The sequence below is a fragment of the Neomonachus schauinslandi genome, chromosome 15, assembly GCF_002201575.2.
Source record: "Neomonachus schauinslandi chromosome 15, ASM220157v2, whole genome shotgun sequence".
NCBI classification, from domain to species: Eukaryota; Metazoa; Chordata; class Mammalia; order Carnivora; family Phocidae; genus Neomonachus; species Neomonachus schauinslandi.
This window is the reverse complement of record NC_058417.1, coordinates 2,704,301-2,728,081: the sequence shown is the minus strand read 5'-3', so window position 1 is coordinate 2,728,081 and position 23,781 is coordinate 2,704,301. Positions and strand designations below refer to the sequence as shown.

The window sequence follows — 23,781 nt, the reverse complement described above, 5'->3', positions numbered from 1 at the left end:
CCACCCCGAATCCAACCTTCCTTCTTCCCCGGTTCCTGAACCGTAACAGAGGTTAGGGCTGTAAGCACGGCGGCCAGCCCGGCCCTGCTTCCGAGTCTCCTGTGACTCAGGTCTTGGCAACGGAACGTAAGCAATGCTGATGTGTGGCATTTCCAAGTATGGGTCTCAAGACGTCGGGCCTGGCTCTTCCCCCGTCTTGCCAGCCCAGAGTCCCGCGTGACCACGATCTGGCTTCTAAAGCCACACAAATAATGATGCTGATCTGCAGGGGGCCGAGCGGTGGGACCGAAGAGCCCGAGGCCCTAGGGGACTGTGTGGAGCAGGACCACCGGCTGCTCTGGACGGTTACCAGGGAAACACACTTCACCCCAGAACCAGTGGACCTCTGGGCTTCTTGGATGTGGAGTGTAGTCTTCACCCCAATATATTCCACCGCCAGAACCCCCACCCCCACCCCACCCCCAAGGGGCTGTGGGAATTCTCGGGGGACCAAGTCCCACATGTCACCCTGTCCACGCTAAGTGAAACCTGAAAGCCTGCACCCACCTCCTCCGTGTGTGGGCATTTCTAGAACTCGCAAATTCTTTCATTTTCCGCCCTTGGAATATTCCCAAGATGATTATGGAAGGAAAAGGGGGGGGGGCTGCTTGTCTGTGGCCTTTCTCCTCCTCCCCAGCCCCTCCTTGCTTTTCATGTACACTATGTTTTTAAAAAACTGACATTGTCTTTCTATAATTAGCTCACCAAATGGTTAAATCAACACTGTGCCCCCTTCTGATTTCGTTCTGGAGAGTTGGGCAACGCTCTCCAGACCGTCCTTCACATCAAGAAAGATGTAGGGCATGTTGACGGACGGTGGCAGGTTGGGACCCAGGAGACGACAAGGTGGGACTCGGTGTTCATCTGGCCGGCTTTGTAAAAATGGCATAAAAACGATCTCGTAGCAATGGTGACCACATGCCACCAATCACAGAGTTTGGTCAAATTGGTTTTATGCACCTGAGGTAAAAAAGAGCAAGGGCAACGTGCTCCTGGGTGGGCAGCGAGGCAGACGGCTTGGAGGGCGTCTCTCCGCCAGAGAGCGTAGCCCTGAGCGTGGGCACCGAGGGCCAGAGCTGGTCCCGGGCGTTCATCTCCTCTCCTTTCCCTCCCCCGGGGGCTCGGAAGCTTCTCTGTGGTGGCAGCACACAAGACCCCGCATTTGCGAATATGAAACACTGAGGTATGTGCTACCACGTCTGTGCTGGTGCCGACCAAGGAACCGGGGGGCAGAGAGACGGGCCCCCGTCACAGAAGACACCCTGGGACGGCCAGGCCCTTCAGAGCCATACCTGGCGCCCTCGCCGCCTGCGCTGGGCTCCGAGCTGCGGCGCGCGCGGGTCCCAGGGTGTCGTGTGTCGCTGGACCTCAACAGCACTCCTGGCTCTCCGTGTTTGTGCGGGGACACTGGGGCCTTCCTCAGCTTTGCACACGGGCCGGTTCCTTCTTGTTCATTCTGGTGCGTAGGAGGACGGCGGGTTTTGTAACGATGGCTTTTTTTCTTTTCCCCCCGCCGGCAGTCTGGTCTTTAAACTGTGTCTTACTACCGCAGCGTGTCTGCCGGCCAGTCAGCGCCCCGCCGATGCAATCTGCAAGCTTGACTTGCCCTTAAGAACCAATAATCTCGGGGCGCCTAGGTGGCTCAGCCGGTGAAGCGTCTTCCTTCGGCTCAGGTCATGATCCCGGGTCCTGGGATCGAGCCCCGCGTCGGGCTCCCTGCTCGGCGGGGAGTCGGCTTCTCCCTCTGCCTCTCCCCCTGGCTTGTGCTTTCTCTCTTGCTCACTCTCCCTCTCTCTCTCAAAATAAATTAAAAAAAAAAAAAAAAGAACCAATAATCTCCCCCAACAATCAAATTTTTACTCAAACTCTTTATACAATAATTTACTCTTTTATTACATGTTTGTTTTTTCTGATTATTAAGTCATACATGCTTGTTTTGGAAAATGTAGAAATACAGAAATGTATAAAGAAAATTAGAATCTTCCATAATTCCACTGCCAACCGCAGCTAATCGCTCTGCACGTTCTACTCTCGAAACACTGAACCTTAGCTCACTGGAACTTCTCGAACCTAGCCAGAGGCGGTCTTTCTTCAAAGCCTTCCTGCCTTTTCCACAGAATAGAAAATGGGAACATATAACGTATAAAAAACATTCTCAAACCAAATGAGGTTTCTTTACAAAGTAGTTTCCTATAAAATCTCCATTTTTTCAGATGCCTAGGAGTCTGAGACTCGAATACAGACCCTCGAGCATTTAGTAAAAGGAGAAGAGTAGAAAGGGCAAGGGGCTCATCTCCAGATGCCCCCCCGGCTCCTCATGCTGCTGGGGGCGGGGTGCCCGCCTTTCCTGCGAACTGGAGGTTTTTCAGTCTTAGGGGCTGGAGCGAGACGGCGAGGGAGCCCCTGGGAGGGGATCTGGGGTGAGAAGAGGAGGGAAAGTTGGCCTCCCCGTCACTGCAGAAAGGCACCGAGCACGAGGGGGCCACGGTCAACCAGCAGAGGGGAGAGACCGCGCCACCCAAGACGCACAGGAAGCAGGGGTCGGGGACCAGTCAGCAAGGGCCCTTCCACGCCCCCGTCCCTGCCCCACTATCCCTCACCTCTTTCCGGGGGATCTCACCCAAGCGGCAGTCTGTGTTCCTTCTGGGGACATTATCCCCTCGGCTGTCCGTCCTGCCACACAAATGGAGGGATGAGCATGGGGAGCTGCCCCCCCGCCCCACTCCCCAATCTGCCTCTTGGGAAGAACAAACGAGACGGACCTGGGGATCAAACGGGAAGAGACACTGGCGGACTCACTAGTGAGTTATACTAGGAGGTCACAGTCCTAGATTCTGAGTTCTGAGCCGCAGGGTAAAGAGGAGAAAACTAAGGTAGGAGGACATGAAGACACGGAGGTGGTGTTTACAGATGAGGAGACGGACACTAGAAAGGAAGAGACCAGAGAGAGGCGGGAGCAGCGAGGGGCAGAGGAAGAGGAGACCGTGGGCCCACCGCTCCCCGCGCTTTCGTCCCGGGGCAAGAACAACGGATGCTTCCCGGTGGATCCGTGGACCGCACCCAGCCCGCTCCTCCCTGCCTGAGTTGGGCCGCCCACGGGCCTGACCCCCTCCGTCCCCCCCATCCTCCCTGCCCTCCAGGCTGGTACCTGCCCTGTTCCTGCCTCTTCAGGTAGAGCAGCAGGTCCTCGGCAGGCAGCGCCCCCCAGCCCCGGGCCTGGTACAGTCGTAAGAGCTGAGACACGTCCATCAGCTGCCCCGCGGGAGCCGGCCCGTCTCCACCTGAGAGGCACGTCGGGAATGCCGGTCACCCTGGGGCCCCGGCACCAGCTCACCGGGAACCCAGAAGGGCCTTCAGTCCCAGGTCCCGGCTCCGCACCCAAGACCTCCCGTCTACGTTCCGGGAAGCCACGGCCCACGTACCCCTCTCTGGGGAGCCACTGCTGGGACCGCTGCTCTGGGAGTGGCTTGAGGGAGGCTCGTGCACCCGGAAAAGACTGGACGCCATGGCTAGGGGCACTTTGGTTTTATGAACAGGGGGTGGGAGGTGTGGCACGTGCGGGGCTGCTTCCTCCCATGACGGGCCAGCCAGCGGACCTGGCAAGAGGAAGGAGGTTCGAGAATCAGGAAACGGGGCAAGAGCCAAGGACACCCCACCACCCAGCCCTCGTTAGGCTTTATGACCTCTGCCAGCTCCTAGAGGTCCACTCCGGACAACCAGCTCCCACCTTCCCCACGCCCGGCCCCAGCCTTCTTCAGAGTTGGCCCTCACCAGGCTTCGGGGGCAACAGATCAACAGAGGGGACCTCGCTGTTCTGGGGTACCGTCTCCAGCAGCTGCGGGGACAAGACAGTAAGGTGCCCGGAGGACCGATCAGGAAAGAGACCTGGGTCTGGGAGGGAGGCAGAGGCTGGGGAAGTTCCAGAAGGGGCTTACGAGACAGGAATCAGACAGACTGGGACAGAAGCTCCAGTCCTGAAAGGGGGTGCAGCCGCAGGAGGAGAAAATGAAGACGCGGAGAAGGAGGTGAGGTGGGACGGGTGGGCCCTCTCTTACCTGGTGCAAAAAATGCTTGAGGCCCTCGAGCTGGGAGGGGGCCGGCAGCCCCTGCTTGAGGAAGCTGTCCCCGTCGGGCCCAGGATCTTCCTCAGGGAACGGCCGCTCCGGCCTGTGGTCAGGGTGGAAGCCCCCAGCTGGAAAGCGAAACGGGGCCGCGTGTGTGTTGTAGGGGAGGGGAGTCCTCCCCAAATCAACCCCCCAAATGCCAAGGGAAAGAGGCCTCTTAAATACAGCAGGGGCATCCCAGCTGGGAGAAGTTTACAGCAGCTGGAGAGAGAACGCACAGCTGAGTCCTGAGGAGCGTGGGCCGGAGGGGAAAGCTGTGCCTACTGGGACTCTAGGCAAAGAAATCCCACCACAAACTCCCCAAAGGACAGAAACCAACGTTCAGAACGGCTTGGGATTAAGAGACATGTTCGGGCCCTCGTTCTCTTTCACTATGACTACATGATTTTTACAATCAAAGTCGTGATGTAATCCGTCCCTCATTCTTCCCTGGACCTGGGCTGTGAGGTCCGCACCACACAGAGCACTGCCGTCCACCCAAGTCCCCGCTGACCGAGCCAGGAAACGCCCCTGCACCCGAGGAACGCTCACCGACCCATCAGAGCGCCTCTCCTTGACCCGGACACCAATGTCTCTCCCCGGTTGTCTAGACTATCGGCTGGAGCCAATGTCCCAGCTGGCCAAACCCACGTGCCAGCCGAGGTGAGGGCAGCAAGAACCTGAGAGAGAGCGCTGTCTACCAGGGAAAGGAGCTGCGCAGGGAGGGGCGGTGGCAAGAGCCTGCACGGCCCCAAGGCCGGTTCTCATCACCCCAGTGACATCAGACTCCCATGAGCTCCCACTCCCTTTATTCGAAGCCTGCTCCTCGCACCTTCTGGTCACTGAGACGTCTGGGAAACGAACTGCTTGAGCCCACACAGAGAGGAGGTAAGAGGGAGCCCGCGAGCGCGTACACGGGGAACCCCAGTGACGTGCGTCCCCGGTTACCGGAGGATGAGGTGAGGCCCGGCTTCGGCTCCAGGGGCTGGAAGGAGTGCTGGCTCTGGAAAGGGGGGCCCAGCAGGAGGCTGAGGTCTGGGGACGGGCTGCAGAGGACAGGTGGGGCTCCAAGCGCCTCATCCCCCGCTTCCCGGCTCTGCTGCAGTGCGGGCTTCAGGGCCACGGCCACGGGAGGCAGAGTCCACAGCCTCCGCTCCCCCTTCTCTGGCTCCTGAGGCCCAGGGCTGGAGGGCCTGGTGGTAGGAACCTGGGCACACGAGAGGCAGGAAGAGGATCACGCTCTGTGCACGTACAGACACGAGCCAGGGCGCAGACGCCTCGATTCCAAGTTTAAGAGGACAAGTGAGTAGAAAGTCCTTAGGAGGGGATCTGGTAGCATCTGTCACCTTCCATCCCATTTTACAATGCTTATTTGTGACCTCACAATTCCATCTCCAGAAGCTTTACAGATAGGCTTGCACGAGGACACGTGTGAATGATATTTACGTCAGCTCTGTGCGTGGAAGCAGGATATAGAGGACTCTGATGTCCACGAATAAACACTGGGCCAAATGAGAAGTCGCACGGCCACGCACGGGAGGCCACCCCCGGGGCCCAGAGCAAGCGGGGCAGGGGAGGACGGTGAGCACTTCCCACCACACACCTTTTCGAACTGTTTGGATTTCCTTTTTTACCGCGTGCACGTTATTATCTTTTCCAAAAAAGATTTTAGCTTAAAATAAAAACTGAAGAGTCACAAGGAGGAAGTGGAAGATGCCACCAGAATAGGGCGAGGGGTGGGGCTCCTCTAGGGCTGGGGAGGAGAGCTAAGCCCCATGGCCCGGGCGGCCTGGGTGGGCGGTGACCACGGCAGAGACGTCCCTTGATGAGGCGGTTCTTCTTCAAGGGAGCACACGGGGTTGCTTCCCCCTAACGCAGGTGCTAGGACCGACCTCGGGACCAGCCGCGTTCGGGGGCGATGCCTACCGGGGGGTTCGGAGGCAAGGTGGGGGCGCTGAGCAGCTGGCTGGCCTCCTCCCAGTGGGCGTGCAGCATGGCCTGGAGTCGCTCCACCAGCTCGGCCCGCTGCTCCTCCAGCTGCTGGCGGCCGCTCTGCAGGTCACGCACGCGAGCCTGCTCCCGGGCCAGTCTGGGGGGGAAGACGGCAGAGGCAAGGACGGCCTCTGAGGCAGCAGGCCTCCGTGACTATGCAAGGGGCCGGGGCCACTGCAGACGCGGACAGGCCCACAGGCCCGGGTTGGGCTCCACGCGCGGGAAACGGACGGAGGCCTGAAAGGGCCGCCGCAGGGAGCCGCACCTGAGCTCGTAGTCCTGAGCCACCTGCTGCTGCCTTTCCTCTCGCTCTGCCAGTTCCACCTTGAACTGAGCCAGCTGAGTGGACAGTTCCTGCTGGTGTTGTCCATTCAGGTCCTGCAGCTGCTTCCTAGGAGGACACGGGTGAGGAAGGAGGGCTGAGTCTGGAGACCAAAGTCTTCAAACGGGAAAGGGCCAGAAGGTGCGCCTGGCACAGCGAGAGCGCCTGGCCAAGGCACAGAGGGGTTCGGGAAGCAGGGAGGGGACAGAGCGGGTGTCTCGGGACCGGGTCCCCAGAGGCAGAGACTGGGATAGTGGTTCACTGAAGAAGCATTTCCAGAAAACTACTGGTAGGGAAGAGGGGATACGGGAAGTGGGCCTGGGAGGGGCAGGAGAGGGGCAGTTCTGCGCCGTCCCCATCAAGGCAAGGGCGCTGGGGACTTGGACCTGAGGGCAGCCAGGAGGGAGCCTGTGGGCTGGAGGGACCCGAGAGGATCCGGAAAGGGCCGGGTACCTGTGATGCTCCCGCAGGGAGGCCTCGTGCTGCAGGCTGCTCTCCTGGGCCTGCGCCAGGCGCTCGCTCACCCGCTGCTCCAGCTGCAGGGTCAGCTCCGACTGCAGCTGGATCCGCTGGCTCTCACACCGCGCCTGGGGGTGAAGGAGGGCGAGAGCTAACAGCTCCATCCGCGCCCGATTCCTGCCGCAAGGACGGAAGGAGGCTCCCATGCGGGACTAGGTGCTTCACAGGCGCACGAAAGGAAAGGTGGCACTGGACCAAAGAAATATGTATTTAGCCAACAGCAGTGGTAGGTAGAAGGAGCCCATCTCTAGGACACGCAGCAGGCGTCCCTGTCCCCTGCTCCTAAAGCAGGATGGGGCTGCATCCGGCCTCTTCTTTCGCACCTCACAGTCCTTCTGCAACTCACCGAAACCTGATTTCTCCTCACAGGTCTCCGCGACAAAGAGCTGAACTTCCAAATCCCACAGTGATTTCTCTTGTCTTCTGAGGTGCCCCCTGCAACACCTGCCACCGGCGTGAATCTCCTCGGGAAAGCGCGCCTCCCTCACCCCTGCCTCGCCGCCGCCAGGCCCGTGACCTCGCGCCCCCTGCTCCCCGGCCCCAGCCCACCGCTCTTCCTCCAGGCGCCCGGAGGGGCAGAATGCTTTCTCGAATTCTGTCCTCATTCTTCTCTCTGACCCCGTACTAACTAACATTCCGGGTCACGGGTGCTTTTGAAACGTGTTTAATAAACATGGAGCACTGGGGCGCGTGGGTGGCTCAGTCATTAAGTGTCTGCCTTCGGCTCAGGTCGTGATCCCAGGACCCTGGGATCAAGCCCCACATCGGGCTCCCTGCTCCACAGGAAGCCTGCTTCTCCCTCTCCCACTCCCCCTGCTTGTGTTCCCTGTCTCGCTGTGTCTCTCTCTGTCAAATAAATAAATAAAATCCTTAAAAAATAAAAAATAAAATAAATAAAACAAACATGGAGCATTTAGGCTATGTTTTTTCTTACCATTTATACCTTAAAGCACTTTCTAAGTCTCTCTCTTTAGCTGGACTTTAAGCCCACACACCCAGAAGCCTCCTGAGTAAGTGTACTTGGCTACACCTCAAATAAAACACATTCAAAATTGAGCTCATTTGGTGTTTTACGCTCGAACCTCTCCTGTTCTATTTCTTGCCTTAGTTAATGGCACTGCTCTCCACTGGAACACCCACACTCTCTGAAACCCAGAGTCATCCCTGACTCCTGCTTCCTTCCACCTTCCTTAGGGTCCTTCCTTCTACTTCCTTAACACCTCCTGAATTTACTCCTCCACTCACGACTACGGTAATCCAGTATTATCTCACGTCTACTTGATCTCCTGGCCTCTATTCTACCCGCCACCCTCCTTCACGTTGGCCCCAGTAGATGCTCCACTTTGTGCCTGAGTGAATATTCTAAAATACAAATGTGCTCAATTTTTGCCCTTGTTCGGAACCGTCTGAATGCCCCCACTGCCTGAAGAATGAAGTTCTGGCTGCTTGAAAGGGCTTACATGGCTACCCACCCACCCCCTCTCTCCCATCATACTAAACCCTTCATCATTACACCAACGCTTTTTTTTTTAATTTTTAAAAACTGTGGTAAAAGAGACCACATAATATAAAATTTACCTTCTTAACCACTTTTAAGAGTACAGCTGAGTAGTTGTTAACCCTATTCACATTACTGTGCAGATCTCTAGGACTTTTCATCTTATAAAATTAAAACTCTATACCCACCGAACAGTCGCTCCCCACTTCCTCCCACTCCGGCCCCATTCTAACTTCTGCTTCCTGATACTGACTACTCTAGATAGCTCATTACTTAAATTCTTCCAATGGAAGAGTTAATATATACTCCCTCTGAGCTGGCGACAGCACTTTAAGGAATCTATCCTACAGATTTATGTATAATGATGCTCACTGCAGCACTACTTTTTTTTTTTTTTAAAGATTTTATTTATCTATTTGAGAGAGAGAGAATGAGAGACAGAGAGCACGAGAGGGAAGAAGGTCAGAGGGAGAAGCAGACTCCCTGCCGAGCAGGGAGCCCGATGCGGGACTCGATCCCGGGACTCCAGGATCATGTCCGGAGCCAAAGGCAGTCGCTTAACCGACTGAGCCACCCAGGCGCCCGCAGCACTACTTTTAATAGTGAAAAAAATTGGTGTCGGTGCACATTGCTCATCAGAAAGAAAATGCTTAAGAAAACTACGATTCACCCATTCACTGCGACATTATACAATTCTTCAAAATCACGACGTACATCTCTCTCCATGTAGTGGGAATACGGGACGTGGAAAGATATTTATATTAAGAGGTAACAGTGACAAGTTCCAACAAGTGTGTATGTTTTTTTTAAAGCAGCAACCCACAAGAGCACCTGGGTGGCTCAGTCGGTTGAGTGTCCGACTCTTGGTTTCACCTCAGGTCATGATCTCAGGGTCCTAGGATCGAGTCCCACGACTGGCTCCATGCTCAGCCAGGAGTCTGCTTGAGATTCTCTCTCCCTCTGCCTTTCCCACCCCCGCCCCACTGGCTCGTTCACCCTCTCTCTCAAGTAAATACATCTTAAATAATAAAGCAGTAACCCACAAACTCAAATGAAAAGATCCTGAAAGGGCATACACAAAGTGGTGTAGTAAGGAAAGGTAACCAAGGCTTTCTACTTCTGTATTATTCACACTTGCCTTACAGATAACTTTTATAAATCTTAAAAGTATTTTTAAAATTTCTTTGGGAACCACCCAACCATGCTGATGTTGGCTCCCTTCTTTATCCATGATAATTACCTCCAATAAATTCACTTTGATTGAAATATGCATGTTATAATTTCTGAAGTAACCCCTAAACAAACAGAAATTTTAAAACTAGCTGGCTTTAAAACTAGCTGACAAAAGAAAATGAGAAAAAAGTAATGAATCTAAAAGATGACAAGAAAGGAGAGAAAAATAAAGATTAAGGAGGTAAGACAAAATAAAATCTAAAGTTGAAACATAGATCCAACCATAAATAAATACACTGAACATAAAAGAATTTGATGCTCCAATTAAGAGACAAATATATAAAGGCTGAAAGTAAAGATTACAAAAATATTTGCCAGGCAAGCTCTACTTTAAGGAAAAAGCTTAAAAGAATATCTTTAAAAAGGCTGGTATAAGTCTAGTAACATTATATTATTAAGCAAAAATAGATTCTAAGGTAAAAAGCCTGAAGAGATAAAGAGAGTCAATTCATATGGATAAAACATCCAATTTACCAGGAAAGATGTAGCAATTTTAAAATTTATATGCTCTTAACAATGGCCTTAAAATGTGTAAAGCATGGGCGCCTGGGTGGCTCAGTTGGTTAAGCGACTGCCTTCAGCTCAGGTCATGATCCTGGAGTCCCAGGATCAAGTCCCATGTCGGGCTTCCTGCTCAGCAGGGAGTCTGCTTCTCTCTCTGACCCTCCCCCCTCTCATGCTCTCTATCTCATTCTCTCTCTCAAATAAATAAATTAAATCTTTAAAAAAAAATGTGTAAAGCAAAAACTGACAGACTAAGGAAAAATAGAAAAATCCACAGTCAGTGAGATTTTAACAGAAAAAAAATCATTAAGGAAACAATGATTTAAATAGCACAATTACCAAACTAGACACACATACAAATAGACACGTATAAAACACTTCACCCAACAACTATAAGATACATATTTTCAAGCACACATGAGACATGTAGAAAAATGGACCATATATTAGAACAGATAATAAGTATCAAAAAATTTCAAAGAATTTAAGTAACAAAAATACTATATTCTCTCATGTCTACCAGAAACTCTCCAGTGATGGGGGCAGGGGCAGGGAGAGAGGGACAGGGAGGTCCAGCCCAATAGACAAACGTTGCAAAATGTCAGCTGGTGAATCCAAGCGTCATTCATTACACTATTCATGCAACACTCTGTTAAGATAGAAATATTTCAAAACAAAAAGTTGTGTGGAAAACACATAAGCAATTTTTTTCAAAGACCATGCTCTCTAATTACAAAATTAAGCTGTAAATCAATAATAAAAACAGAAGTAGAGGGGGGCATGGGTGGCTCAGTCAGTGAAGCATCTGCCTTCAGTTCAGGTCATGATGCCAGGGTCCTGTGATCAAGCCCCGCATCGGGCTCCCTGCTCAGCGGGAGTCGGCTTCTCTCTCTGCCCTTCCCCCGGCTTTCTCTCTCTCTCTCTCACTCTCTTAAATCTCTAAAATCTCTTCTAAGATCTAAAATCTTAAAAAAATAATAAGTAGAGGGGCACCTGGGTGGCTCAGTTGGTTAAGCGGCTGACTCTTGATTTTGGCTCAGGTCATAGTCTCAGGGTCATTTCAAACTAAACTAATTAAATAACCAAACACACACATACATACATACATACATACATACATACATACATACATATGAGAGATTTTTCCACCAAGAAAAAGATCTCACATGGGAGGTCTGAGTTCAAAGAAAGTTAGAACAACAGAGAAAATAGTAAATTATGTGGATACCTCTAAATGAATATTGGCTTTACAGAACAACATTAATAATGTCTTATGGTGGTTTTTTATTTAAAACAGAATTTAAAAACAGTGATCTCATGGAAAATGGCAGGGTAGAAAACTGCAGGGGTTAGTCCTTCTGCCAAAACATCCATTGAGATGTGGAAAAAATATCAAAACCCACTATTTGGGAACTCTGGAACCTGATCAGATACTTAAACGAGCAGGAGAGTGCCTGATGAAGGCAGAGGCTGCTGGGCTTTGGTACAAGAGCTGGGGATGTGAGCCTGCTTCCATCCCCCAGCCCTTGGCCCTCTGCAGCCACAGGAATGGTAGCCCGGGAAACTAGAGGGACTGGCTGAAGTGAGCGTGGTAGGTAAGGACCTTATCCTCCAAAAACGTGGGATTGGGTGTTTTGGACAGTTTGGCAATTCCCTGAGGAACCAGAGCAAACCACCACCTTTGTTTTGGGCCCCTGCAGAGGCTTCCCTGGTAGCATCAATCATAAGATTTAAAGAGACATATATACTCATTTGAGAGAAGAATTCAGACATTTAAGAAAATCTCTGTCAACTCACAGGCTAATCACAGAGGTAACAGAACAGAAATATCAGTCACCACATACAACAAGAAATAGAGACTTTGCAAAAACAGTTTGAAAAAGTCACTATACAAATGGATGGCTGCAGGCATCAAAAAAAAAAATCTGAGGAGAATATGATTTCCAGAATTACTACATTATAATATTTAAGATGTCTAGTTCTCAACGACAAATTACAAAACACAGAAACAGGAAAATACGACTCATTCAAAGGAAAAAGAGAATTAGGGACGCCTGGCTTGCTCAGTTGGTACAGCATGCAACTCTTGATCTCAGGGTTGTGAGTTCAAGACCCACGTTGGGTGTGGAGAGTACTTAAAAATAAAATCTTTAAAACAAAAAAAAAAAAAAAAAAGGAAAAAGAGATTTGACAGAAATATTTCCTGTGGAAGCCCAGACATTGGGATTACTAATCAAAGACCTTAAATCAACAGTTTTAAATATGCTCAATGAACTATTTGGACAACAAACTAAATGAAATCAGAATACTGTATGAACAAATAGAAAACATCAACAGAGACATAAATTATAAAAAAGAACCAAATAGAAATTCTGAAACTATAAAGTACAATTGATGATATGAAAATTTCACTAGATACCACTACATACCCCTATTTCACTATATACCCCTATTGAAATAACCAAAATCCAGAACACTGACCACAACAAGTGTTGGAGAGAATGTGGAGCAAGAGGAACGCTCATTCATTGCTGATGGGAATACAAAATGGTGCTACGACTCTGGAAGACACTGTGGTGCTTCCTGACAAAACAAAAGGTACTCTTCCCATACGATGTAGCAACCACACTCCTTGGTATTTACCCAAAGGAGTTAAAAACTCAGGTCCATACCAAAACCTGCACATGGATGTTTACAAGCTTTATTCTCAACTGCCAGAAATTAGAAGCAACCAAGATGTCCTTCAGTAAGCACACAGATATATAAACTGTGGCACATCCAGACGGTGGAATATTATTCAGCACTAAAAAGAAACAAGCTAACAAGCCATGAAAAGGCGCAGAGGGAACTTAAATGCATATTACCAAGTGAAAGAAGGGAGTCTAAAAAGGCTACGCATTGTAGGATTCCAACTATATGACATTCTGGAAAAGGCAAAACTATGGAGACAGTAAAAAGATCAGTGGTTGCCAGGGGTTAGAGGGAGGAAGGGATGAACAGGCAGTGCACAAAGGATCTTTAAGGTAGTGAAACTGAGTGTGACACTATAAAGGTGGATACATGTCATTATAAATTTGTCCAAACCCATAAAATGTACAACAGCAAGAGGGAACCCTAATGTAATCTATGGGCTCTAGGTGATAATGACGTGTTGATATAGGTCATCAATTGTAACAAACATTCATTCTACTCTGGTGGGAGATGTTGGTAATGGGGGCAGCTATGTATCTGTGGGGGTAGGGGGTATATGGGAAATCTCTGTACCTTCTGCTCACTTTTGCTCTGAACATAGGACTGCTCTAAATAATAAAGACTATTTTAAAAATTTCACCAAAGGGGCTCAATGGCAGAGTTCAGCAGGAAGAAGAAAGAGCCAACGAACTTGACGATAAGCAACAGAAATTATCTAATCCAATGAGCAACAGGAAAAAACAATCAAGAAAAATGAACAGAACCTGAAGGGCCTGTGGGACATCATACCAATGGATGCGTTAGCAAAGTCCCAGAAGGACAAGAAAGAGAGAAAGAACAGGAAAAAAAAATCTCAAAAAACAGCCAAAAGTTTCCCAAATTTGATAAAAGACATAAATCTACCCATCCCCAAAACTCAACAATCTCTAAACAGAATAAACTCAAGGAGATCTACACTACAACACATCATAGTCATATTGTCAAAAGCCAAACACAGAGTGGCGCCTCGGTGGTTCAGTTGGTTAAGCGGTCTACTTCGATTTTGGCTCAGGTCATGATCTCAGGGGTCATGGGATTGAGCCTGCATTGGGCTCCAGCTCTACGTCAGCTCCATGCTCAGCACAGAGTCTGCTTGTCTCTCTCCACCTGCTCCTCCTCTGGCTCATGTGCATGCTCTTTCTCTCTCTCAAATAAATAAATAAAATCTTAAAAAAAAAAAAAAAAGCCAAACACAGAGAAAGGAGCAAGAGAGAAGCACCTGGTCACTTATAGCGCCTACGTAAGACTAATTGCCAATTTCTCATCAGAAGTCATAGAGGCCAGAAGGTAGTGGAATGACATATTTCAAGTGCTGAAAGAAAATCAACTGTCCAGTGAAACAAAAAACAAAAACCTTCAAGAATGAAAAAGAAATTAAGCCATTCTCAGATAAACTAAAGCTAAGAGCATTCATTTCTAGTAGACCTGACTTACCAAAAAATGCTGAAGGAGTCCTGCAGGCCAAAATGAAATGAAATGAAATGAGACAGTAACCTGAAGCCATATGAAGAAATAAAGAACCCCGATGAAGGTTACTCCGCAGGTAAATACAGAAGCCTGTATTACCATACTCTCAGTTTGTAACTCCTTTTTTCCTGTAGGATATAAAAGGCAGATGCACAAAACAGTACTGATAAATCTGCATCAATAACACCACGAAAGTGGAGACACACCGATGTACAGGAACAGTGGCTGCACGCTACTGAAACTAAAGTTAGTATTATTCAAACTAGGTGACCGTTATTTTAAGATGTTAATTGTAATCTCAAGGGAACCCTTAAGAAAATAACTTTAAACATGTACAGAAAAGGAAAAATGAAGAGAATCAAAAACGGTACACAAAATATTGATGAAATACCCCAAAAAGGCAGTAATGGAGCAACTGAAAACCAGAAACAAGTAAGATGTATGGAAAACAAATAGTTAAATGGCAGAAATCAGTCCTTAGCCAGTAATTACTTTAAATGTAAATGGATTAAATTCTCCAATTAAAAGGCAGGAATTGGCAGAATGGATTAAACAACGGAACAAAACATGATCCTGTATATGTGGTCGACAAGAAACTCACTTTAGATACAAAGACACAAAAGCCTCTTAAGTGAAAGGATGAAAAAAGCCCATGCAAATACACCCAGGAGAGCTAGGGTGGGGGCTAGATTATCATTAGACAAAATAGATTTTAAGCCAAAAAAGGTTATATCAAGAAGACATAACAATATACACATCTGTGTACTTAACAGAGCCCCAAAATATATGAAGACAAAATGGACAGACTTCTTGAAGGGAGGCATGGACAGTCCTAGAGTAATAACTGGAAACAGTAATAGCTGGAAACATCAACACCTCTCTTTCGATAATGGATAGAACAATAAGGAAATCGACGACTTGAATAACACTAAAGTCAGGCACTGGATCCAACAATGAACAGACAAAAATCCTTGCCTTCAAAAAATGCACAAGATTTTAAAAGGTGCAGAATGTAGTATATCAGGAGAAAAATTCAAACAGGGAAGGGGAGCGCGGATTGTCAGAGGTCACGGATCTTACCCAGTGGGGTTGGGGAAGACCTCACTACAAAGATGACACTGAGTCGGGAGTAGTTCTCCTGTCCCTCAACTATCATCTATCACACTGCTTCAAGAATGTGTGCGCTAGACAAACCCCCCTTCTAGCTGGTCGCTCCTCGTTGGCCAGGAAGATTCCCAGCTCCCAGCACGGAGCTTCCATGGTGGGGCTGTTGAGTAGACTCCGTGAACCAACGCACACCCAGCGAGCACCAGTCCGGGGGGCTAAGGCAGCTTACGTGCCGATATGGAACTGTACTAACATCTCTACCCTCGGTCCTCCACGAGGAGTTAGTTTCCATGTGGTCAGTCCGCCACTTCCGCGGGTGAGGTGAAAAGAAAAAGGAGTGTGTTCTTCCCAACACTGGCCTCGCTAACCCAGAAACGGGGTGCGTCTCCTCACGTCCCTCATTAATAAGGGAAGTCTCTCAGGCTGACTTGCTCTGGGAACCTCAACAATGTGCACCTAACACACAATTTGCACACACAGTAGTCCCCCTCTCCACGGTCCTGCTTTGCGCAGGTTCAGCTATCTGTGGTCAACCGCGGTCTGGAGGCAGGCGATCCCCCTTCTGACGTGCTGCTGGAAGGTCAGCAGCCTAACGCTGCGTCCTCGCCTCCTTCATCGCCCCCCATGGGCACCTCCCCATCTCTCATCCTCACCAGAAGACGGGTGAGCACACGACATTAAGACGTGCTGAGTGAGAGACCGCATTCACGTGACTTTTATTACAGCCTGTTGCTATAAGTGTTCAAGTTTAATACGAGTTATTATCCCTCTCTTACTGTGGCTATGTCATAAATTTACCTTTAATGTAGGCGCGGACGCACAGAAAACATGCAGTACGTACGGGGTTTAGTACTACGCGCGGTTTCGGGCACTGTATCCCCCGTGGATGAGGCAGAAGCCTTTAGGGGTCAAAATTCTAGGTAAAAAATGGCAGTGTTTGCCATGACTCCCAAAAGGTCCTGGGCCTCACATCTACTTGTCCTAATGAGGAGGGCAGCCTCGGGCGCATGCCGCCACCTGACCTGCAGCAAGCTCATCTCCAGCTGCAGGGCGTCTCGCTCTCTCCGAGCCGTGTCCAGCTCCCCTTCCAGCCGCCGCACGTCCGACTGCACCAGCGTTAGCTGCTGCTGGGCCTCCCGCGCCGCCTGCACCTCCCTCTGGGTGTTCCCCTGGGAAAGGAAACCAAACTCAAGTGCGCGCCTCCATTCCTGCCTCCTGGTCACCTCCATTCCCCGAGTCGTCCTCCCGTGCCCTGAAACCCAAGCCGCTACTCTCCCTCTTCACACCTGACTCTCTGCTCGGCTCTGGGGAATCTCACTCTTCCAGCCTTCGAGGTACTGGCTGTCCCCAGCCCCGCCTGCTGGCCCCGCACCCTCCACCTTGTCCCCCCCCGACAGGGCTTCCCCTCTGCAGCCCACCCCCCCCCACCACCCCATATTCTGACCTCCCGTCTCATTCCGTCATTCTGCCCTTCAGCTGTTGCCCACTCCCTGCCGACGGGACGGCCGCTCTCACCTTCTCCTTTTCCAGCTGAGCGTGCACCTCCTCCTGCAGGGCCCCGTAGCGCTCCTGGAGCTCGAGCTCTCGCTGGGCCCAGGCCTGCCGCTCCTCTTCCAGGGCCAGCTTCAGCGCCTCCAGCTGTCGACGCTCACTCAGCTGCCCAGCCCGAGCCTCATCCCGCTCCTCCTGCAGGGCCCGGCCCCGCTGCTGCTCCAGCTCCAAGCTCAGGGTCAGAGCCTGCCTCTCCTCCTCCTGGAGCCCCAGGGAAAACCAGATCCTGAGCAAGCCCTCAAGAGAGCAGCAAGCGGCCCCGTCACCCCCATACACTGCACCCGCTGAGAATTCTGTCCACTCAAAAACAAGAGTTGACAAGCCCACAGGACTGTGACACGGTAAACAGGAGCGTCTGTTCCAGAATTCGGTCCATCTGGGCTCAAATCGGTTTGCATCCCAGCTGTCACTCACTACGTGTTCATGTCTAGGGCCTACCTTGTGAGGATTCCAGTAAAAAGCGCACAGAAAGCAATCAGCACAGCGTCTAGCACATAGTAAGCACTCAATACGCAATACCAGTCACTATCATCCTCAAAAGAAGCTCCACAAAGACTAGAAAATCCAGCCTCTGATCATAAACCAGCCGACCGGCAACCATGATGGCGCTGTTGGATCAAGCCTGTGAAGGGGTGCCTGGGTGGCTCAGTCGGTTAAGCGGCTGCCTTCAGCTTGGGTCGTGATCCCGGAGTCTTGGGATCGAGCCCCGCATCAGGCTTCTTGCTCGGTGGGGAGCCTGCTTCTCCCTCTCCCTCTGCCTGCCTGCTGCTCCCCCTGCTTGTGCGCTCTCTCTCTCTCTCACTCTCTCTCTCTGTGTCAAATAAATAAATAAAATCTTAAAAAAAAAAAAAAAAGCCGGGCGCCTGGGTGGCTCAGTTGGTTAAGCGACTGCCTTCGGCTCAGGTCATGATCCTGGAGTCCCGGGATCAAGTCCCACATCGGGCTCCCTGCTCAGCAGGGAGTCTGCTTCTCCCTCTGACCCTCCTCCCTCTCATGTTCTCTGTCTCTCATTCTCTCTCTCACAAATAAATAAAACCTTAAAAAAAAAAAAAAAAAAGCCTGTGAAGATGACAAGTAACAGCACGCATGTCGCAAGCACGCATCATGCACACACAACTGAGTTCCAGACCTGGCTGCTAATTCATATGAGTAATCATCTTATCATTCCAGCAATAAGAAACCCGATTAAGTCTCATCCCATACCTTTTCTGGCTCTGCCCTAGACCAGAGATCCCAAACCTGGCTGAACAAAATCACCTAGGAAACTGCTGAAAATATTTCAGCTCCCCAGCTCAATATATCTACCAAATCAAAACCCCTGGCAATGGGTCCCAGAAGTCTACATTGTAAAACAATCCCCCCGATGATTCTTTTTTTTTTTTTTTTTAAAGATTTTATTTATTTGATAGAGAGAGAGAGACAGACAGCCAGAGAGGGAACACAAGCAGGGGGAGTGGGAGAGGGAGAAGCAGGCTTCCTGCTGAGCAGGGAGTCCGATGCGGGGCTCCATCCCAGGACTCCGGATCATGACCTTAATGACTGAGCCACCCAGGCGCCCCTCCCCGCCCTTCTATGATCCATGATTCTAACGAGGCAATGATTTGCAGAGTCTCTCGAGCCAACTTGGTGGCCGAGCCCCGTCTGCAGAGGATCTAGTAGAACGAGTGTTCTAAGGGACACATTTGGGGAAACACTCCCCTGGTGCGGCTCCCACAACCCACCGTTGACCCACAGCCCCTGAATTAGTTAGCAGCCTCTAATGGAATGGACCAAGCCCGGCATTCTCACCAGTGTCTCTCTTTCCCGTTGCTGCAGTCTGGCACTTTCCTGCTCACGATTCAGGGCCTCCATGGCCTCGGAAAGGCTTTGCTCCAGGTGGGTCACTGTCTTTCAGGGACAGGGGAACACAGGACAGAGAAACAGAGGGGAATCCCTACAGGTTATACTTCAGAAAGCTTCAGTGATAACAAACTAAAAGTGAGACCTAACTCAGTGACTTGGGGGCCTAAGAGAAGACTACGTGGTGTGGGGAAATCTGGGAAGACATGGATGATGCAAGTCTGGCAGCAAAAACAGTGAAGTGCGGGGGAACGGGGAAAAGAACGGCCAGGCCGGTGACTCCTCAAGACTGAGCTCAATCTGTTAGGGACCCAGATCCGGAGCTATCTGGACTCCCTTCCCTCTATCGATCTGTGCCCTAGGCTCTCATGCCGTCCGATCCAGGTTGCCCACCTCCTGCTGCTTGCTTCTGGTAAGTTCGGCTGCCTGGCGTTCCTCCTGGAGCCCCCGAAGCACCTCTGCCCGCTCGGCCTCGTGACGGTTCCAGCCCTCCACCACTCGGGCCAGGGTCTCAGGAGAGGAAAGTCAAATGGAATTTCAAAGTAATTTTTTTGCCCTCTTTCTGCCCGCAGGGGTGGGGTCAACAGCCACCTTCTCCCAGGAGTCGGGAACCCTCCCACCCCCAGCTCCTAGTGTGAACAAAGAACCGCTGGTTGGCCATCCCCTTTTCACTATTCCTTGGCACCCCCCACGAGAGACCCACCCGCATTCTGCTACCCTGGCACCTTGTCCAACTGTTCGATCATGATATCTTTCTTGCGGTCAGCAGTCACAGCCACAACTAACTGCTGCTGAAGCTCTAGCACCCGGGTCTGTAGGGTCTGAATATGGCGCTCACAATGCTGGGAAGGAGGAGGACAAGTCTGGGTGTTACTATCCCTAATTTGATCACAGCATCAAATTTCCCAGCGCCTCTTGGTGAAAATGGGCTGGAGACAGGGGAGCCCAGGTCCCAAGAACAGAAGAGGTTTGGAGAAGAAGGATCAGGAACTCGGGAGCAGGAATCTTGAGGCCCAAGACCTCTACAAGCTCAGGAGACAGGGGCTTAGCTTCCAGGCTATTCCATTTCCTGGATCTCCAGGGAGAAATTTCCATGAATCTTCTAGCAGGAGACCAACAGCCCACACTTCACAGAGTGGGAGGTGACTCGTGCCTAAGCAGCTCATTGGGCACAGTGAAGGTTGGCAAGGAGAACATGGCAAGGAGAAAGGAGAAAGCCTTTCATTCAGGCCCAGGCAGCTTCAAACAGACGAAGAGATGGTTCCAAAAATGACAACACAACCAATGACCGTAGCCTTTCCCCTGCCTAGTCCACCTCTCTGCCCCCTTCAGATAAGCTGAGGTTTGCAGAAATAAAGTCCGGTGTATCACCAGGAGCCATAAAGCCTTCACACAAGCCAGCAAGGTGTGCTGTTCATTCACCGCACGCTTCTGGAACGCTTCCTTGTGTCAGGCACGTTCTGGACAGTGATGAACAAGATAAGGTCCGACCCGCATAGAGCTTAGATTTTAGAGGGGAGAAGCAGACAGGATATATCAGACTATGATAAGCTATCACCCGAGGGGCCTGAATGCCCACCCGGAGGAGAGGTGTGCATCGTAGACGGGATGGTCAAACTCGACCTCCCTGAAGAGCCATCTGAGCAAAGTCTCAGCTTGCAGGCCCTCAACCCTCAGCCCTTCCCAGCACCCAGCCTATTTCTAATCTTTGCTGCTTTCAAACGGAAGCCTTGGTGACTCACCTTGCGACGGGTGTGTTCAGAATCCAGTGCATCTCTCAGGCCCTGGAAATCCAGGGGATTGAGGGGGGGCCCCGGCCGAAGACTGGCATAGCGGGGAAACAACTCCTCCAGGGCTTGGGCTGAGCTAGATGGAGATAAGCCTTGCAGGGGCCGGGTGCTGAACAAAGCAGGCAGAGAATGTCAGGGTGCGGAAAGCTTTTGAGACCCCCTAGTCCAACTGTGACATTTTACAAACGAGGAAACAGAAACTCAGAAGGAGCAAGAGACTTGGCCAACGTCATAGAGCTAGATAGCACTCGGGTTCTGTGATTCACTCTACAGTGCTCCTTCCTGTCTACCACACTCCCAGCAGTAAAAGTCTTAGCAGAAACAAGCCAACTCGGGGCGCCTGGGTAGCTCAGTTGGTTGGGCGACTGCCTTCAGCTCAGGTCATGATCCTGGAGTCCCGGGATCGAGTCCCGCGTCGGGCTCCCCGCTCAGCAGGGAGCCTGCTTCTCCCTCTGACCCTCCCCCCTCTCATGTACTCTCTCTCTCTCTCTCTCATTCTCTCAAATAAATAAATAAATAAATAAATCTTTAAAAAAAAAAAAAAGGAAACAAGCCAACTCTTCTGGGGGAAGAAGGACTAGAGGTTGGGAGAAAGCCAGGTACTAGGCAGCAGATGCCCATGGTCCCGAAGGAGTAAAGGGGATAGAAGATAGGGAAAAAAGGATGAAAACTGAAAGCTAAGGGACAAGCATCTTAGGTCCCTAGGAGATAGAAAAGCAGAAAAGACAGAACTCAGGAAGGGAACATTGCCTCTCCGAGAAGACAAGCAAGCCAGCTAGAAGAACCCCAGGGGGAACTCACTTAAGCAAGGTGGCTGTGCTGTCACTGTCAAATGAGTCGTCTTCTCGTCTCTCTGAGCCAGGACCTGGAGTGATGGGATCCCCTGCAGGCAGCCAGAGGGACCCCACAGCCAGGGTCAGGGAAGGATAGGAATCCTGTCTCTTTGAAGATGAAGAGAGGAGAGGGCCTTTCCTTTCGACTTCACCCACTCCTCTAGCCCCTCTCCCAAAGAACTGGAGCCTTTCCTCCTGAACTCTCTTGTCTTGGACGCCTTCCTTTCTCCGCCTTCTCTCACCCCTTAAATCTGGGTTTAACTCACGATAGGCCGTATCCCGAGAGTTTTGGAGCATGCTCTGGAGCTGACCCCGAACACTTTCCATCTCAAAAATATGCTTGGAGCCATCCTAGAAAAAAGCAGCATGGAAATCAGATGCAACCTGAATGATCTTATGTTCTACATGCTGCCAGGGTACGTGGCATCTGGTAGTCCCTAAAACCCAAGAATTTTTACTCCAGCACCTGGGACAGCCAAGAAAACCGGAACTGACCCAATAAGGGTTGAAACTCAAATGTCTGCAGAAGGCAGGCACATAGTGTAAATAAATTAATTGGGCACATTAAGACAAGCCTGGTGAGGATCCTTGCCAACTAGAGAGGAAATACCTCATCTAAAGACTGTGGAGTCCGTGGCTATCAGTTTTTCAAACTCTGGAAGACCTAACCAGTCTGCAACACTAATAACCAGCCTCTCTGTGACATGTGTAATCGATTAGACCGCGTTTGAATGACTGACATGCCAGACTGTAAACCACACAATCAAACTAGCTTTGAGCTGGAAGGAGCTTAGCAAATTTTGCTATCCTTAAGTGCCTAGTTCTCTCTTGAACTGAAGAAACCTTATCCTCGCTTAGTGCCCAAGTCCCAGTCAAAGCACAGCAACCTGTCCCTTGGTGCAGGTATCTTCAAAACAGGAGTTCAATCCAACAATAGGAGTTCAAACCTCAGCAAAGCAATTTTTTTTTTTTTTTTTTTTTTTTTTACGACCACCCATTCCAAGACCCTAGAGGTACCCAAGACACACCTCTCTCACCTTTTTCTTCAGGTTGTTCTCCAAGCCAACCGACAAGCTGTGACTCAGCTCTTGGGCCAAGCCATCTAACATCTCATGGGGAGGTGGGGAGGTGGTGGGGAGATACAGCTGGGCTCGGGCGGTGGCCTCCGCCTGACGACTGAGGTGCAAAGAAGCATAGAGCTGGGAGGTCACCTCAGAGGATACTTGGTTCAGCCCAGGGGCTTCTGATGAATCACTCAGGAGATCCTCAGCCCGGAGAGGTGAACCGGGGCTGGTAGCTGATGTCGCCATGAGTACAAGCACCAGACAACTGCAGACAGCAGAAGTGGGAACTCCTGGTCCTGCTTTAGGAGACTCCAGGGGGGGAAGTGCACCGAGAAAGAAGATTTGGGAGAAAGGAGGAAGACTCCAAGCCAAGGATCCTTGTTGAGGGATGGTAGGGAGGCTTTCTGGTTGGAGGAAAGGTTTCCAGCAGTTCCAGAGGCCATGGGAGAGGGCAAAAGCATTTCTTTCCACCGCGCCTGGGACCGGTGGAAAAGGAGGGTGCAGCAAGGAGGGGGTGGGGACAGAAGACCGAGGGGAGACAGCCCCACTGCAATTCCCCTGGAGTGCTGAAGACCAACTTCTGGCACAGGCTTTTAAATTCTCACACCCAGAACCTGCAAACTGAAATGGACCCAATCCAACAGCGGCCTGCTTTCCCTCCAGCAGTCTTATTTGGCCCTCACCTGGCCGGGGTCTCAGAGAGGCAGGACCCTCACGTTCCCCACCTCCTCACGCCCGTCGCCATGCACCTGTTCCACCCACCGTCAACCCTCCTGTATATCCCCTCCGACCGCTCCTGGCAAGAAAGCCATAGCAAGGCTCTTCTAGAATCCCCCCCTCCGTGCTATCCCAAGAGAAACTCTGTGAACCCTCGGCCACCCCCTCAAAGTCCGCCGCCCTCCAGCCTAGCCTGAGATCCTCTACGCGGACCACCCCTGGCAACTCCTCGCCACACCGCCAGACCTCAGCCCCGCTCAGTTTGCCAAGGTGCGGGCCAGGGATTGTCCCCCTCCCCTGAGCCCCGGTCCGGGAGGCCAAGGACCCCTGCACACCCACCCTCGCCCCTTCCCTACACTCAAAACCGTTGGCAGCCTCCCGCCCACCGTCCGCAGCCCCGCCTCGCTCGCCTAGATGACGTCACCAGCCCAGCGCTCTCCCTCGCAGGCGCCCAGACAGCTTCTGGAGCCCGG

At 51.2% G+C, this 23,781-nt stretch overlaps 1 protein-coding gene across 4 annotated transcripts; it reads right to left on the bottom strand.

The window, feature by feature from the left end:
• Positions 1 to 1,947: 1,947 nt before the first annotated feature.
• Positions 1,948 to 23,632, bottom strand: CNTROB (centrobin, centriole duplication and spindle assembly protein). 4 transcript variants are annotated; one of them, XM_044921460.1, is made up of 19 exons: positions 22,565 to 23,632; positions 21,794 to 21,878; positions 21,496 to 21,577; positions 20,647 to 20,803; positions 19,630 to 19,746; positions 19,298 to 19,414; positions 18,854 to 18,952; positions 17,030 to 17,266; positions 16,537 to 16,683; positions 6,910 to 7,043; positions 6,400 to 6,525; positions 6,069 to 6,231; positions 5,091 to 5,349; positions 4,095 to 4,231; positions 3,811 to 3,874; positions 3,462 to 3,635; positions 3,146 to 3,320; positions 2,640 to 2,712; positions 1,948 to 2,454 (listed from the first exon to the last, which is right to left on the bottom strand). In XM_044921460.1, exons 1-19 carry the CDS (start codon positions 22,835 to 22,837, stop codon positions 2,329 to 2,331), a joined length of 2,745 nt encoding a protein of 914 aa, XP_044777395.1. In that variant the 5' UTR covers positions 22,838 to 23,632; the 3' UTR covers positions 1,948 to 2,328. The 4 variants fall into 4 exon arrangements, with proteins under 4 accessions (XP_044777395.1, XP_021550311.1, XP_021550312.1 ...); XM_021694636.1 differs by having other exon boundaries at positions 3,188 to 3,320; XM_021694637.2 differs by having other exon boundaries at positions 3,192 to 3,320.
• Between the last annotated feature and the right edge of the window lie 149 nt (positions 23,633 to 23,781).